Here is a 15,492-nt window from a genome sequence, read left to right as displayed (position 1 = left end):
ACCTGGATGTTCATATCGAGAACGCTCTTATAAAGAAAGAGTAACACTTGAACTAAGAGCCCGGATAGCTCAGTCGGTAGAGCATCAGACTTTTAATCTGAGGGTCCAGGGTTCAAGTCCCTGTTCGGGCGGATTGTTTTACCTTTTATTTAGGTACCACTCTTCGCTTAAAATAGTAACAAAAATAGTTACTAGCTTTTAAAACTAAGTGGAACAGGAACTTGGTTTCCACAAAATACAGCAAATGACGGTGGAGGGTAATAAACATACTTTAAAAACGACATATGCGAGCTGTATTATCGAATTTAAATTTTCTGGTAGCCACATTACAAAGAATAAAAAGAAGCAAGCGAAATTAATTTGACGGATCTATTTTACTTACCGTAATATACCAAAATCTTATTTTAACACATAATCAACATTTTAAAATTATTAATGAAATTTTAAGTCTTTTTGTTTGTACAAAGCCTTCAAAAGAAGATATTTAGAAGTTGGCAATGCATCTGAATTCATATATTTCAAGTGCTCGATAACGGTGTCTACCATATCCAACAGCAGCTTCTGTTTTATTTTCGTTTTCTTTCAGTGACGGGTATGGAAGACACGCAAAATAGAATGTCCAGTAATGTACATAATATTGAAGGCTAACAAGAGGTTGGTTCCATGGTGTAATGGTTAGCACTCTGGACTCTGAATCCAGCGATCCGAGTTCAAATCTCGGTGGAACCTTAACTTTTTTTTCTTTGATACCAGCATGTTGCATACTATTGTTTTTCCCACAGGAGATACTCCTATGACCCAAGAGAATCCGACCAAAAAAAAAGGAAACTAAGACACTACCAATTATTTGTGCTTTTCCTAGCAGGTGACTGGGTCCTATAACACAGTGTTAGGAGAACATACAATAAATTAAATATCTTGGAAGCTGAGCTAACATTTGAAAATATGTTAAAATAGAGATGTTATGAAGAAAGGAAATGTTGCTTCAGCAGCTACTATCAGGTCTTAGCTTGAGGAATGAATGCAGGAGTATGATCTGTCTGGAAGACCAAACACGGAAGATGATGGTGAAACTATTAACAGGGGAATTAATAAAATTACTTTCTGCATGTAAATAGGTAGAACCTAACGGAATTATATCAGGTGCTTGATCCACCAGAAAAACTCCGGTCTGGCAGCGGTGGGATTCGAACCCACGCCTCCGAAGAGACTGGAGCCTAAATCCAGCGCCTTAGACCGCTCGGCCACGCTACCTGGCTGAAAACTCAGTATCCCCGTTGTCCTCCTAAGAGACTAGAAGCAAGAATGGGGCAAAACTAAGAGTGCCAAACTGGTCCATCTCCTTTTCCACATCTTTCAGACTGGAAATGGGGAATTATCGAGACTCTGGACCGCATAGCAGCAGATGGCAGAACAGATAAACGAGAAGAGACAGAAACACACAGAAATTTACAACAAAACTAGTTTATTTGGGTGGGACTACATCTGGGAGTGGGGAGCGCCTGAGCCGGAAGCAGCCACCAAGCGGGCAGCCGGAGCTCTGCACTCGCTCGCTCACCCATTTTCCGTTGTTCTCCCTCCCTGTTTTTTCGACCTATGTTCACCCTCGCTCTCACCTGGCTAACATGCTTTGCGCCCGCTCCCTCTACCTGGCTTGGCCTCTGCGATCCAAACCGCGCGCTCCTGGCATGTCCGCCCCCCACTCCCCCAACTCTGCCCCTTTCCCACTCTAGTACCGGTAAGCTAGATGATACCGCCGCCCGCCAGGTGGCTCTGTGGCGCAATGGATAGCGCATTGGACTTCTAGTGACGAATTAGAGCAATTCAAAGGTTGTGGGTTCGAATCCCACCAGAGTCGATTTTATTTCAAATTTTCCTTTCATCCGTTTTTTTCTCCCCCTACCCTATCTCTCTCTTTTTCCACCTGGTTTCTATTTCGATCTCAGTTCCCGCTCTGCTCTCTTCTTTACTTACCTGTCTGCCCCGGGGCTTGGGCCATGGAGAGCAGGACTGAGGGTGGGAGACAGAAGGGAAGGGAAAGTGGGCGTGGACGTCGAGATAAAGGCAGGCCCCTGGCTCGGGGACACACGGGGATTTAATAACCACTTTATTCCATGCACTAGGGACTCGGGAAGGGACTGGGACTGGGCTGGGGGGCAGAGAGAGTACAATCCTAGACGCAAGGAAGAAGTTGGGGCAGGGAAAAGGGACAGGAACCAGGGAAATATATATTTATATAGATACTCTAATATAGACCACATCTCACCCGCGCGCTAAGCAAGCGCGCCCCGCCGCCCCCCCAACACCTGCTCGCCCGGACGCCCGGGTCCCTCTGCTGCCCTCGGGCTGGAGTCTCTACCCCACCCCTAGACCCCGCCCCCACCACCCCCCAAGGCTCAGGGCCAAGGTCTCCAGAAAGCGGGCGGCGGGGGCGGCGGGGCCTTGGGCGCCCCGTCTTGTCTGTGAGGCGGCGGTGGCGGCGGCAGCAGTCCGGTGAGCGGCGCCGGCGCGCCAGAATCCCCGGCGCGCGGGGAGCAGAGGGATGGGGACCATGGGCAGCGCGGGCTAGGGGGGCCCTGGTGCACTGGGGGGCGCTGGTGCAGCGCGGGGCCAAGGGCCGGTGCGGCGGGGTCCAGGGATGGGCGCGGCGCTGGAGGCCTCGGCTCTACCGGCTTGGGCCGGGGCGGTTTGGGGCGCAGGTAGCCGTGCAGCGCGGAGAAGAGCTGGGCGCGGGCGGCCGGGCTGGCGTCGTGCGCGAAGGCCGCCAAGCGAAGCAGGCACTCGCGGAAACCGGACAAGTAGCAGCTGGCGAGCGCCTCGGCGTCCTGGACTGGGGACCGGGGAACCCCTGGAGCCGCGGCGGCGGGTGCGGCCGGCGGGAGCACAGGTGGGCAGGGCAGGGGCCCAGCAGGGGTGAGGGAAGGGGTGGGGCGCAGAGATACCAAGGCCGGACAGGCGCACAGAGACAGGAAGCCAGATGGACGGAGAGAGGGAGAAAATGAGGGAGACACAGAGACAGACGCGCGGGTGTTATTAACCTCGCCTCGGAGCAGAACCGGCCACTCCCCAAGCCCACCAACCACCGCAGGGCCAGCCCGCTCTGCCCCGGCCCGAGTCTCCTGGCGTCCCCTCTCCCTCCCTCCGCTGCCCCACCCCCGCGCTGTACCCGGGGGCTCCACCCGGCTTCGCTCCCTCAAGTAGCCCACGGCGAACTCCAGTATCTCCGCTTTCTCCAGCTTCGGGTTCCGGAGGTTCTACAGACGGGAGGGGAGGGCGCAGAGACAGAAAGGGGTGGGGAGAAAGGGGGAAAGTGGCAGGGGGAAGAAGGGAGGGGCGGATGCGGGAGCTGGGGGTACCCCCGATCGCATTTGCGCACTGCCCACAGAACGCGCGACCAAATGCGGAGTGGAGATGACCAAGGGAGGTCTGGCCCACCCTGAGACGAAACTGTCCAATCCGAGGGGATGGAACCAATGCCCAACGCTTGAGGAGGAGATTTGAAACCGCAACCCAGGGAATGAAATTAACCACCCGAAAGAACAGAAGCTGGCTGATCAAAAGCTGGCTATGGGGGAGGGGGAAGCGGACAGTTAAGAGACCCAAAGGGTGAAACGGACCGAACCCGGGAGCGAAATTTACAGAACCAGGCGTGAAACTTACAGACCCGAGGGGTGGCGAAGAAGATCGCGTTCTGAGAGCGAGTGGGGGTCTGGGATGGAATTCCAAAGGCGGGACTCGAGTGAGGATGCCTTGGAGCCAGGGTTGCCAACCAAGCATGTGTCCCCACCCCAGTGGGAAGCCCTGGGACGCGGAAACGGGAAGCTTGGGCACCCGGGGCTAGCGGAGGGACTGACCTGGTCCCGGGTCCGCTCCAGCAGAAGCAGCCTCAGCTCTTCCAGGCTGCGGTTGATGCGGTCCCGGCGCCGCTTCTCCACAAGCGGCTTCAGCATCTGCGACCAGCCGGAAAAGGAGAGCGGGCCGACCGGACCGAGACTCAGCGCGGCCGCGCCGGCGTCGGATCCCGCCGCTGGGAGAGCCCGGCTTCCACCCTGGCCTCAAGACCCCAGATTGCCTAGGGTCGGCCCCATTCGATCCCTCTCCGCCCCCCCCCCCCCCCCCAATGCCCCTAGATCAGTTTCTGTAGCTCGCCTCCCCGGATCTTCGCATTCTCCTCTCTCAGTCTCGTCCTCCCTCCTCCCCTCTCTGTGTCTCTCCTCTTTTCTCTCTACGTCTCCGTCTCGTGCAGTTTCTCTCTGTCTCAGTGGAGAACTTTGGGAACCCTCTGCGCGCAGGCACGTGCGCCGCACGGTGCCGGGCTCAGAGCTGGCGGCCCTGAGTATAGAAAGGGAGATACCTAGCGCGACCGCTCCGCCTCTTCTCCCTCAAAACCCTCCAGGCCGTCACCTTCTCCACTGGTTCTCCTAAAATCTTCCACCAGTGTGAGGCCTCTGGAACCAACGCCCCGGGGCCTTCTCTACAAGACCGCCTTGGGCCAGCCCCGCCCGCCTCACAGCCAGCGTAGAGCAAGTGACTATCCTCTTTTTTCGTTCCCACCCTCCTCCCTTGGCTCTGCCCTCTACTTTCTTATTTTACTCCAACACCGGCCCCCTCCCCAGGCCACAAGGTGCCGACCCCCATTACCGAGGCCCCTAGTCCTATGTTTCCGCCGCCCACTCAGGTCTGGCTCTGACCCCTGTCCCCTTCTTCATATTTTGCAGCTTCCTCTCCAGCTCCTGGCTCCTGGAGTCCTGGAGCACGGCTCCCCTTCCACCCCTGCGTCCCCAGTCTCTCTCCAGACCGACGGCGTCAGGGGCCCAGTACCCTGGCCAAACCAGGGACCTCTGCTCCCTCCCCTCCCGCCTCTCACCTTGGGGCCGTCCCTATTCTCAGCTCGATCCCGGGTGACCATTGCTCCTCCGGACCCTGGTGTGGACCGGGTCCCTGCTCGCCTGGAGCCTTATATTCCTCGGCCCCAGGGTAGGAGGGATAGGACCCGACCCCGCCCCCTTCGGCACCCGGATTCTGCCCCTCTAGGACCTGGCACGAGGCTCCCGGAAAGAGGAGGAGTGAAGGGGGGAGGGGAAGTAGAGAAACTGGCCTGGGAGTGTGGGAAGTGAGGGGTGAATGGGGGCACTGGCTGGTTTACGGACCATAAGGCTGTATAAGGAGGCGGAACCCAGCTGAAGGGAGGAGGTTATTAGGGGCAGAGCTCGCTTGTGGATGAAATTCAGAGTTCCTCCAGAATTGCAGCTTTCTCGGAGACTTACTGTACCCTCACTAACCCTGAAATAGAAGTTAGCACCTCTCAGCCCCCAGGCTGAATTTTATACATCATCCCCGAAGTTAACTTCCTAGTCGAGACAGGGAGCAACCCGAGTGTGCTGGGTGAATCCGTCCGACTCAACCGAAGCTCTGCCAGGAGGTTGGAGAGGCGCTCTGTTCTGTCTAAGCCAGTTACATTCAAGTCCCCGAACATCTGCGCGCCCACTGTGCGGACAGGCCACTGGTCTAGGCTCGGGCGCGTCATAGTGAGATACGCAGGAGAGACCCAGCTTATCCCTGCAGTAGCTAATGGAAAAGACCACGTGACACCAAGTAGCTGTTACAGAAGCCCAGTGAAATAGGTGCTTCGGGGAAAGGTCTCCTTGAGGATGGCTGGACTGAGGAGGAACCTCAAGGCAGAGGGAGCAAGTCTTTGAAACATAGGAGTGGAGAGGTCTTTTCACTTACAGCACAAGTATTTGAATCAAAACTAGTCATAGGAGATTCAGGAGTGTCACTGATGGGACACCTCACGCAAGTATGCCCGCACTGCTTGCTTCTGGAGGCCCCTGGTGACTGTAGGGTAGCAGGGAGCAGGCAGTTTTACTAAGGGGAAAGCAAGGGATACAGAAAAGGGATCAACACCCACCTCAAACCAAGGACATGACCCTCCGCAGAACGATGCCTGACCACTCGGGGGCTTCAGGACAAAGTGCCTGAGAAGATAAATCAGAAACTGAACGGGACAGCCAGGTTGCCAGGGATAAAGACACGGAAAGACAGGGTTGCAGACCGAGACGGAAGATAGCTGTGAAGTCAGAGACCAGTGGGGATTTCTCCAAGCCCTCCCAACGGCCCTCCGCACCTTGGTTTTGTCACGGAGCCTTTCTTGCTGTAGCCAGAGCCTAGAGAGGCACAGACCTTGAGGAGGGAGCTCCCATTTGGGATCAGGGCCCCCAGCACATTCCCCCTCTCCGTCCCTCAGCCAAATGGGAACGCAAATGTGTGGCCCCAACAGCCCCCGCTGCCCCCCTCCTTGGGAACCTGGGCTCGGGCTGAATTTTTCTCACCTGCACGCGAGGCTGGGGGCCCCAGGCTGTTCGCACCCGGGTGTGGGGCCGCCCCTGGCCATATGGGGCGGCTTTATGGCCCGGTGGCCGGATCCGGACGAGAGGAAGGATGACCTGGCGCTCCACCCACGTCAACTATTCAGGACCAGTTCCCTGGCCTACACAGTTGCTTGTCCGGGTCCTCCTCAACCTCTTAGGACCTCAGATAGGCTCCTGGCACACGTTGCTAGCCGCGCATTGGTGGTTCAGTGGTAGAATTCTCGCCTGCCACGCGGGAGGCCCGGGTTCGATTCCCGGCCAATGCAAGAGAGTTGTTTTCTCCTCCCCAAAGAGAGGATAATACATTTGGTAGCATCTAAAAAGCATCTTCACTTAAATATTTCTGCCAAATATAAATCTTAGCCTTTTGACTATAGCAGATTTTGCAGCTCCAGGCCTACACCATGATTCCGCACGCCCTCACTCTCCCCTCCTCCCAGCCTGGGGGTCCTACATCCTCCACACCCCTCCCTCCGCCCCCGGCCCGCACCTCCACAGGCGTGACCCTGAGAAAGGACACAGTGCTCGGATCCCTGCCCCAGGGGTCCTCTCGGCCCCCCACGGAGGAGGGGCCAGGTCTTCCCGCCCCCCACTCTAAATCCCTTGTTCTTTCCACCTCTCTTCCTGTTATTTTCCGTTCTCTCTGAAGCACGCTTCCTTGTCTTAAGTCTATGGGTCTGTGCCTTTTTTGTCTAGCCTCCTTTCTGGGTCTCTGAGTGCCCCTTAGCTTCTCCATCTCTGTGTCTCTCACGTTCTTTCCAGATCTTCAGCGACTTCTACCCTGGGTCTCTCTGGGTGTCGGTGGTCTCGTTCCTCCGCATCTCTGATTCCGCGTCTCTCCGGTCTCTTGGCGTCTGCATCTCCGCCTCTGGCTCCCTCGGGTCTCTGGTATCTCGTCGTCTCTCCGAGTCTCTGTCGCCTCCCGGGACTCTGCGCTCCCACGCTCCTGCCATCCCCTGGGAAGCTCGCTAACACCTCCGGGTTCCTGCCACCTCCCCTCCCCGCCCCTTCCCGGCCGCTTTGATCCCGCACGCGTCGGGCCCGAGGGCGGGCGGGCAGGCGCACCGCCACCTGCGGCGACCACTTGTGAGCGGGGCGGAGCGGGGCGGCGGGGCGGGGCGGCGGGGCTCCCCACGGTCCGCTCCCTTCCGGCGCGCTACGCCTCCCTCCGCTCTCCTCCTCCTCCTGGCTCTGTCCGCGGTAGCTGCCGGGACCTGTGGACTCGGGGCTTAGGTTCGTTGAATGAATCTTTGTCTCGGTCTTAGTCTATCTGGGTCTCTCTCTCTGGAACTCACCCTGGAGCTGTCTCTCCGGTTTCCTTTAGGCTGTTTTATTTGCGCCAGGGTCTGGGTCTGTGTCTCGTCCTCGGATTGTATCTGTGACTGCCAGTGCTCTCTTCTTAGCTCTAAGTAGTAACCGTGGCCTCCAGAAGGAGACTGTTGTTTAAAAACAAACAAACAACAACAACAACAACAACAACAAAAATATGTGCATCTATCTATATGCCTGTGTGCGCAGCTGCTGGATTTATTGGGTCAACCCATATTCACGGGTTGCCTCTCGTGTGCCGAGTACTGGAAGGAGTACATTGGGTCTGGGCCTTCCTGAAGCTTATGTTACAGTGGGAAAGACAGACAATAACTGCGAAAGCAAAAAATAACATAAGATAGCTTCAGATGGTTATGAGGCTGTGGGAAGAAAACAACAACAACAAAACAAACAAAAACAAAACAAAAGGGTCATGGCGATGACTTGAAAGTGAAGGACTACTTTACTCTGGGTGATCAGAGACAGCCTCTATGAAGAGGTGACATTTGATGCCAGCGTAGTCAGCAGCCTTGAGTCCAGGCAAAATGAACTGCCAAGTACAGGCTCTGAGGCAGGAGAGCTATTTGCTGGTGGGAGCTGGAGAAAGAGGTCCAGCGAACCCGGGATGGAGAATTTGCAGAGTGGCAGAGATCAGACTGGAGTGTCAGGCGTAGTCCATCCCACAGGATCTTGGAGAGTGTTGAAGGGTTTTGGATTTTAGTCAAAGGGCAATTGGAGGATTTTCATTAGGAAAGTTATATTCTCTGACTTATGTTTTTAAAGATCACTTTGGGACCGGGCGCGGTGGCTGATGCCTGTAATCCGCGCACTTTGGTACGCCGAGGCAGGTTGGATCACCTGATTTCAGGAGTTCGAGACCAGGCTGCCATCATGGCGAAACCCTGTGTCCACTAAAAATACAAAAATTAGCCGGGCGTGGTGGCACATGCCTGTAATCCCAGCTACTGGGGAGACTGAGGCAGGAGAATCGCTTGAACCTGGGAGGCGGAGTTTGCAATAAGCCGAGATCGCGCCACTGCACTCCAGCCTGGGTAACAGAGCGAGACTCCGTCTCAAAATAATAATAATAATAAAAAGATCACTTTGGACCGGACGCTGTGGCTCACACCTGTAATCCCAGCTTTGGGAGGCTGAGGTGGGAGGATCGCTTGAGCCCAGGAGTTCGAGACCAGCCTGGCCAACGTGGCAAAACTCCGTCTCTACTAAAAATACAAAAATTAGCCGGGAGTGATGATGTGTGCCTGTAATCCCAGCTACTCCGGAGGCTGAGGCAGGAGAATTGCTTGAACCCCGGAGGCGGAGGTTGCAGTGAGCCGTAATCGCACCACTGCACTCCAGCCTGAGCGACAAACCCAGACTCTGTCTTGATGAAAAAAATAATAATAAAGAAAAAAGAAAAAAAAAATTAGCCAGGGGTGATGGTGCGCATCTGAGAGGGGAGGTTGCAGTGAGCCAAGATTGCACCACTGCTCTCCAGCCTGGGCGAGACTCTAGATAGAGATAGATAGATAGATAGATAGATAAAATTAAAAGATCGCTTTTGTTGCTATTTGGAGAATGAAGGCAGAGGGCTCATTTGGGGGCTGGAGCAGTCTTCTAGGCAATGCCTTGAGGTGGTGGTGAGGAGAGAAAACATGAAGAGGTTAACTCCTAGATCTTTGTCTTAGGTACAGTCATGCATTGCTTAACGTGTGGATATATTCAAAGAAATGCGTTGCTAAGCAATTTCATTATTCAAATATCACAGAGTGTAGTGATGCAAACCTACATGGTAGAGCCTTCTACACACCTAGGCTACACTGTACAGCTTATTGTGCTCCTAAGCTACCTGTACAGCTACAGCATGGTACTGTACTGAATACTGCAGGCAACTGTACACAAGGGGTAAGTATTTGTGTACCTCAAAGGTAACGCGGCCGGCGCGGTGGCTCAAGCCTGTAATCCCAGCACTTTGGGAGGCCGAGACGGGCGGATCACGAGGTCAGGAGATCGAGACCATCCTGGCTAACACGGTGAAACCCCGTCTCTACTAAAAATACAAAAACTAGCCAGGCGAGGTGGCGGGCGCCTGTAGTCCCAGCTACTCGGGAGGCTGAGCCAGGAGAATGGCGTAAACCCGGAAGGCGGAGCTTGCAGTGAGCTGAGATCTGGCCACTGCACTCCAGTCCGGGCGACAGAGCGAGACTCCGCCTCAAAAAAAAAAAAAAAAAAGGTAACGCATGGCACTACAATATTATGATAACTATGCGATCTTTAGGTGATACGAAGTTTTCTTTCTTTCTTCTTTTTTTTTTTTTTTCTTTTTGAGTCGGGGTGTCACTCCGTTGTCCAGGCTGGAGTGCAGTGGGGCGGTCCCGGCTCACTGCTACCTCTGCCTCCCGGGTTCAAGCGATTATCTTGCCTCAGGCTCCCAAGTAGCTGGGATTACAGGCCCGTGCCACCACACCCGGCTAATTTTTGTATTTTTAGTAGAGATGGGATTTCACCATGTTGGTCAGGCTGGTCTCAATCTCCTGATCTCATGATCCACCAGCCTCGGCCTCCCAAAGTGCTGGAATTACAGGCGTGAGCCACCACGCCCGGCGATAAGGAACTTTTTTAGCCCCTTTATAATCTCACTCTTGTTGCCCAGGATGGAGTGCAATGCTGGGATCTCGGCTCACTGCAACCTCTACCTCCCGGGTTCAAGCGATTCTCCTGCCTCAGCCTCTTGAGTAGCTGGGATTACAGGCGTTCGCCACCACTCCCCGCTAATTTTTGTGTTTTTAGTAGAGACAGAGTTTCACCATGTTGGCCGGGCTGGTATGGAACTCTGGACCTCAGGTGATCTGACCACCTCAGCCTCCCAAAGTGCTGGGATTACAGGCGTGAGCCATTGCGTCCGGCAATCCCCATTATAATCATATATATGTGTGTATATGAATTCTCTTTGAAGTCTTCTAATGGAGGTATCAATACGAATTCATGGTTTTTATGTGTACAGATATAGAAATAAATATATATACACATACACAACGTATACACGTACATATCTCCTAACTCTGTCCACTGAGTGAGCCTAGAAACAATGATATCCCACATTAAATGCCCAGATCTTGGTTACTAAATGCCATTCTTTGCTAAAATGAACCAGGACTCCTTAGAGAAGAGGCTGATTCCGGCCGAGCACGGTGGCTCACGCCTGTAATCCCAGCACTTTGGGAGACCAAGGTGGGAGGATCAGGAGGCCAAGAGATTGAGAGCATCCTGGCCAACATGGTGAAACCCCGTCTCTACTAAAAACACAAAAATTAGCCAGGTGTGGTGGTGCATGCCTGTAGTCCCAGCTACTTGGGAGGCTGAGGCAGGAGAATTGCTTGAACCCGGGAGGCGGAAGTTGCAGTGAGCCAAGATGGCGGCCACCGCACTCCAGCCTGGGCCACAGAGCAAGACTCTGTCTCTCAAAAAAAAAAAAAAAAGAAAAGAGTAGAGACCAGGAGTGGTGGCTCACACCTATAATCACAGCACTTTGGGAGGCGGATGGGGGGGGGGGCACATCACTTGAGGTCAGGAGTTCGAGACCAGCCTGGGCAACATGGTGAAACCCCCATCTCTACTAAAAATACAAAATTTAGCTGGGCATGGTGGTGCACGTCTATAGTCCCAGCTACTTGGGAGGCTGAGGCACGAGAATCGCTTGAACTCAGGAGGCTGCAGTGAGCCCAGATCATGCCACTGCACTCCAGTCTGGGAGGCAGAGCAAGACCCTGCCTCAAAAAAAAGTAGACTCTCATGGAACTATCCAGGAAATAACTTAGAGGGGTATTGCAATAATCTAGGTGAGAGATGAGGGTGGCCTGGACCATGGTGTAATGGTGAAGGTCATGGCAAATAGTCAAATGTTAGACTTTTTTTCTTTTTTGTTTGAGACAGGCTCTCATTCTATCACCCAGACTAGAGTTCAGTGGTGTAATCACTGCTCACTGCAACCTCAGCCTCCTGGGCTCAAGTGATCCTCCCTCCTCAGCCTCCCAAGTAGCTAGGACAACAAGCATGCTCAGCTAATTCCCCCCCTCCCCCCACAGAGACTGGGGTCTTGTTATGTTGCTCAGGCTAGTCCTGAACTCCTGGACTCAAGGGATCCTCCTGCCTTGGTCATCCAAAGTGCTGGGATTTCAGGCGTGAGTCATCACACCTGGCCCTAACATATTTTAAATAGAAATTGCTCATTCGATGTACAGTGGGAGAGAAAGAGAACAATCAGGGATAATGCTAAGGTTTTTAGTCTAAACAACTGAAGGAATGGAATTTCCATTTACTGAGATGAAAGCGCCACGGGTGAAGAAGGTTTGGGGAAGAAGCCTAGGAGTTTGATTTGCACTTTTGTTTTTTTGCGGGGGGAGGGTTGTTTTTTGTTTTTTGTTTTGAGACGGAGTTTCACCCTTTTTGCCCAGGCTGGAGCGCAATGGCCCGATCTCGGCTCACCGCAACCTCTGCCAGGTTCAAGTGATTCTCCTGCCTCAGCCTACCCAGTAGCTGGGATTACACGCATTTGCCACGACGCCCGGCTACGTTTCTATTTTTAGTAGAGACGGGTTTCTCCCTGTTGGTCAGGCTAGTCTGAACTTCCGACCTCAGGTGATCCGCCCGCCTCGGCCTCCCAAAGTGCTGGGATTACAGGTAGGAGCCACCGCACCAGGCCTTGGTTTGCACATTTTAAGTTTGTGATCTGTATTAGGTTTCCAAGTGTAGATGGTATGTGGGCAATAATATATAAGCATCTGTAATTCAGGGAAGAGTTCTGGAGCTGGAGATGAAAATCTAGGATGTATGAATCTATTACCTGATATGTAAAGCCACGAAACTGGAAATGACCAAGGTAGTGGATACAGATAGAGAAGAGGTTGGAAAATTGAGCGTTGGGAACAGTTCAACATTTAGAGATCCAGAAAGTGAGGAACCAGCAAAGAAGTCTGAGAATAAGCTGCTGATGAAGTAGAAGGAATATCAGAAGGGCGCAGCGTCCTAGAAGGCAAGCAAAGAGTGTTTTTTGTTTTTGTTTGTTTTGAGACGGAGTCTCGCTCTGTCACCCGGGCTGGAGTGCAGTGGCCAGATCTCAGCTCACTGCAAGCTCCGCCTCCCGGGTTCACGCCATTCTCCTGGCTCAGCCTCCCAAGTAGCTGGGACTACAGGCGCCCGCCACCTCGCCCGGCTAGTTTTTTGTATTTTTTAGTAGAGACGGGGTTTCACCGTGTTAGCCAGGATGGTCTTGATCTCCTGACCTCGTGATCCGCCCGTCTTGGCCTCCCAAAGTGCTGGGATTACAGGCTTGAGCCACCGCGCCCGGCCTACGAAGAGTGTTTCTAACGGAAGAGTAAGCATCGGCATCAACTGCAGCTAAGTAATGGTCACTAGATTTAGCAATGTGATGGTCGTTCGGCAACCTTAACAACGGCAACTTTGATGGGGGCGGGGAACACATGATTAGAAAGCGTCCAAAGGAGAGTGGGAAGATGGAATTGGATAACTTGTTCTGTTTGCTGCTGTAGAAGGGAGTAGAGAAATTGAGTGGTAGCTGGATGGGCGTGTGGGGTCAAGATAGCTTTTGTTGGCTTGCTTCTAAACTGGGATAAATTAGTGTTTGTAGGCTAATGAGAAAAATCAAGGACAGAGGGATTTTTTTTTTTTTTTTTTTTTTTTTTTTTTTTTTTTTGAGATGGAGTTTTGCTATTGTTACCCAGGCTGGAGTGCAATGGCGTGATCTCGGCTCACTGCAACCTTCGCCTCCCGGATTCAAGTGCTTCTCCTGCCTCAGTCTCCCGAGTAGGTGGGAATACAGGCGTGCGCCAGCCACCACGCCCTGCTAATTTTGTATTTTTAGTAGAGATGGGGTTTCACTGGTCTCGGAGTCCTGACCTCAAGTGATCCACTCGTCAAGCCTCCCAAAGTGCTGAGATTACATGCGTGAGCCACTGCGCCCAGCTGAGAGGGAAAATTTGATGGTAAAGGAAAAAGAGCAGTGTCCTTGCTTGAGTGGGCCGGGGGGATGGGAAATCTAGTAAAAGTAGGGGTTGGCTTTAGGTGGAAGCATTCATCTACAATAATAAGGGAAAAGAAGAGTAGGTGGTCACCGACTCAAATAGGTAGGTAGGTAGGTAGGTAGGTAGGTAGGTAGGTGCGATGTGAATGTTGATGGGAAACTCCGGAATGCTTTATTTTCTCAGTGAATCAGGAAATAGAAGCTGAGGGAGGATGAAGAAGGGATTCGCAGTTTGAGGTAAGGGTAGGAATTAAGCAGTGGCATAGGAGAGTAGGAGAGTGAATGAATTGGGGGGAAGTAACGATTGCTGAGTAGCCCTAAGGAGCCACCTGAGCGTGGTGGCGTTAGGAAGTGAAATCGGCAGTAAAAAGGTTTTTGCAGGTCGACAGGAGTATGAGATTCGCAAGAGGGCGCTCGCGGGCTGGACCCTGACGGCCGAGTCCCTGAGATTCTCAGAATAACGCGGGAGAGCCTCCAAGGAAAGAACTAGAAAACAAACTGCTTTTTCCTTCTCCAGGGACCGAGATACCTATTACCAAAAGTACTGACGCTGTGAGCAGGATTCGAACCTGCGCGGGGAGACCCCATTGGATTTCGAGTCCAACGCCTTAACCACTCGGCCATCACAGCCGCGTGCGGGTTCGGCCCTGCGCAACTATAGCTGCCTATCAACACGCCCGCCTCCAGCCGGCTCCACCCCTGCGCCTCGAGACGCCAGCGTTCGTGCGCCTCGGCTCGGTGGCGCAGACCATGCCTTCTCTCCAGCAGCCGTCAGCTGCCCCGTTGGAGTGGCAGCTTTCCCATTCTCCCTCTCCTACCCGAGCATAGGATGGAAACAAAACGGGCCCAAATCCGAGCCCTGTCTTCCATACCCTTGAGGACAGTCCCCGAGATGCCTACTTCGTGCTACTTCATGAAAGCGAAGTGAGAATCTGTAGCTTCCAATACACACTAAAAGCGCAGGGGAACGGAGGCCCAAAAACGGATTGACTTGTAAGAGGAACCACACAGAAAGGCACTTTGAAAGTGGAGAAGTGCACTTAGCAGCAATAATATGTCACCCCCCACCACCTCAGGCACCGCTGGGATTCGAACCCAGGATCTCCTGTTTACTAGACAGGCGCTTTAACCAGCTAAGCCACAGCGCCGGGGCAGAGTAAGTGCGCCTTAAGATAAATCAACTGTTAGCGGGTGACAGTAAGTGATAATCAGTAAATAGGCCGGGCGCGGTGGCTCAAGCTTGTAATCCCAGCACTTTGGGAGGCCGAGACGGGCGGATCACGAGGTCAGGAGATCGAGACCATCCTGGCTAACACGGTGAAACCCCGTCTCTACTAAAAAATACAAAAAACTAGCCGGGCGAGGTGGCGGGCGCCTGTAGTCCCAGCTACTTGGGAGGCTGAGGCAGGAGAATGGCGTGAACCCGGGAGGCGGAGCTTGCAGTGAGCTGAGATCCGGCCACTGTACTCCAGCCTGGGCGACAGAGCGAGACTCCGTCTCAAAAAAAAAAAAAAAAATCAGTAAATAAGTGTCTGTAGCGGTTCTTCAGCGACTCATCCCTTCCTAAGCTACCTCTTCCTTTTCAGGTTCTGCCAGAAGAGTTCATGCTTTGCTCCTCCATTCTTCCAAACCTTTGGGGCCATGAGTGAGCACATGACTCCATGTGTCCCTTAGCTACCTAGACTGACCTGCTGAGGGGCCCTCTCTGTGCGGTGACCAAGCAGCCAAGGAAGGCCGGGCACGGTGGCTCACGCCTGTAACCCCAGCACTTTG

At 53.5% G+C, this 15,492-nt stretch overlaps 1 protein-coding gene and 7 non-coding genes across 10 annotated transcripts; 4 read left to right on the top strand and 4 right to left on the bottom strand.

The window, feature by feature from the left end:
- The first annotated feature begins 58 nt into the window (after positions 1-58).
- Positions 59-131, top strand: TRNAK-UUU. Its single transcript has one exon. It is a non-coding gene; the product is annotated as a tRNA-Lys (tRNA).
- A 526-nt stretch (positions 132-657) lies between these two features.
- TRNAQ-CUG lies at positions 658-729 on the top strand. The gene has a single exon. It is a non-coding gene; the product is annotated as a tRNA-Gln (tRNA).
- A 443-nt stretch (positions 730-1,172) lies between these two features.
- TRNAL-UAG lies at positions 1,173-1,254 on the bottom strand. Its single transcript has one exon. It is a non-coding gene; the product is annotated as a tRNA-Leu (tRNA).
- A 515-nt stretch (positions 1,255-1,769) lies between these two features.
- Positions 1,770-1,858, top strand: TRNAR-UCU. The gene is given in 2 exon segments: positions 1,770-1,806; positions 1,823-1,858. It is a non-coding gene; the product is annotated as a tRNA-Arg (tRNA).
- On the bottom strand, positions 1,827-6,806 carry HES7 (hes family bHLH transcription factor 7). 3 transcript variants are annotated; one of them, XM_033184651.1, is made up of 6 exons: positions 6,333-6,806; positions 6,128-6,167; positions 4,868-5,978; positions 3,855-3,950; positions 3,167-3,254; positions 1,827-2,848 (listed from the first exon to the last, which is right to left on the bottom strand). In XM_033184651.1, exons 3-6 carry the CDS (start codon positions 4,907-4,909, stop codon positions 2,397-2,399), a joined length of 678 nt encoding a protein of 225 aa, XP_033040542.1. In that variant the 5' UTR covers positions 4,910-5,978; positions 6,128-6,167; positions 6,333-6,806; the 3' UTR covers positions 1,827-2,396. The 3 variants fall into 3 exon arrangements, with proteins under 3 accessions (XP_033040542.1, XP_033040544.1, XP_033040543.1); XM_033184653.1 differs by lacking the exon at positions 6,333-6,806 and having other exon boundaries at positions 6,128-6,254; XM_033184652.1 differs by lacking the exon at positions 6,333-6,806 and having other exon boundaries at positions 4,868-6,244.
- Positions 6,567-6,637, top strand: TRNAG-GCC. Its single transcript has one exon. It is a non-coding gene; the product is annotated as a tRNA-Gly (tRNA).
- Positions 6,807-14,267: 7,461 nt separating the features above from the next.
- On the bottom strand, positions 14,268-14,349 carry TRNAS-CGA. Its single transcript has one exon. It is a non-coding gene; the product is annotated as a tRNA-Ser (tRNA).
- Positions 14,350-14,793: 444 nt separating this feature from the next.
- Positions 14,794-14,867, bottom strand: TRNAT-AGU. The gene has a single exon. It is a non-coding gene; the product is annotated as a tRNA-Thr (tRNA).
- Between the last annotated feature and the right edge of the window lie 625 nt (positions 14,868-15,492).

This window comes from Trachypithecus francoisi, unplaced genomic scaffold (genome assembly GCF_009764315.1).
Source record: "Trachypithecus francoisi isolate TF-2019V2 unplaced genomic scaffold, Tfra_2.0 Lachesis_group20, whole genome shotgun sequence".
Taxonomy (NCBI): Eukaryota; Metazoa; Chordata; class Mammalia; order Primates; family Cercopithecidae; genus Trachypithecus; species Trachypithecus francoisi.
This window is presented reverse-complemented; position numbering and strand designations above follow the sequence as displayed.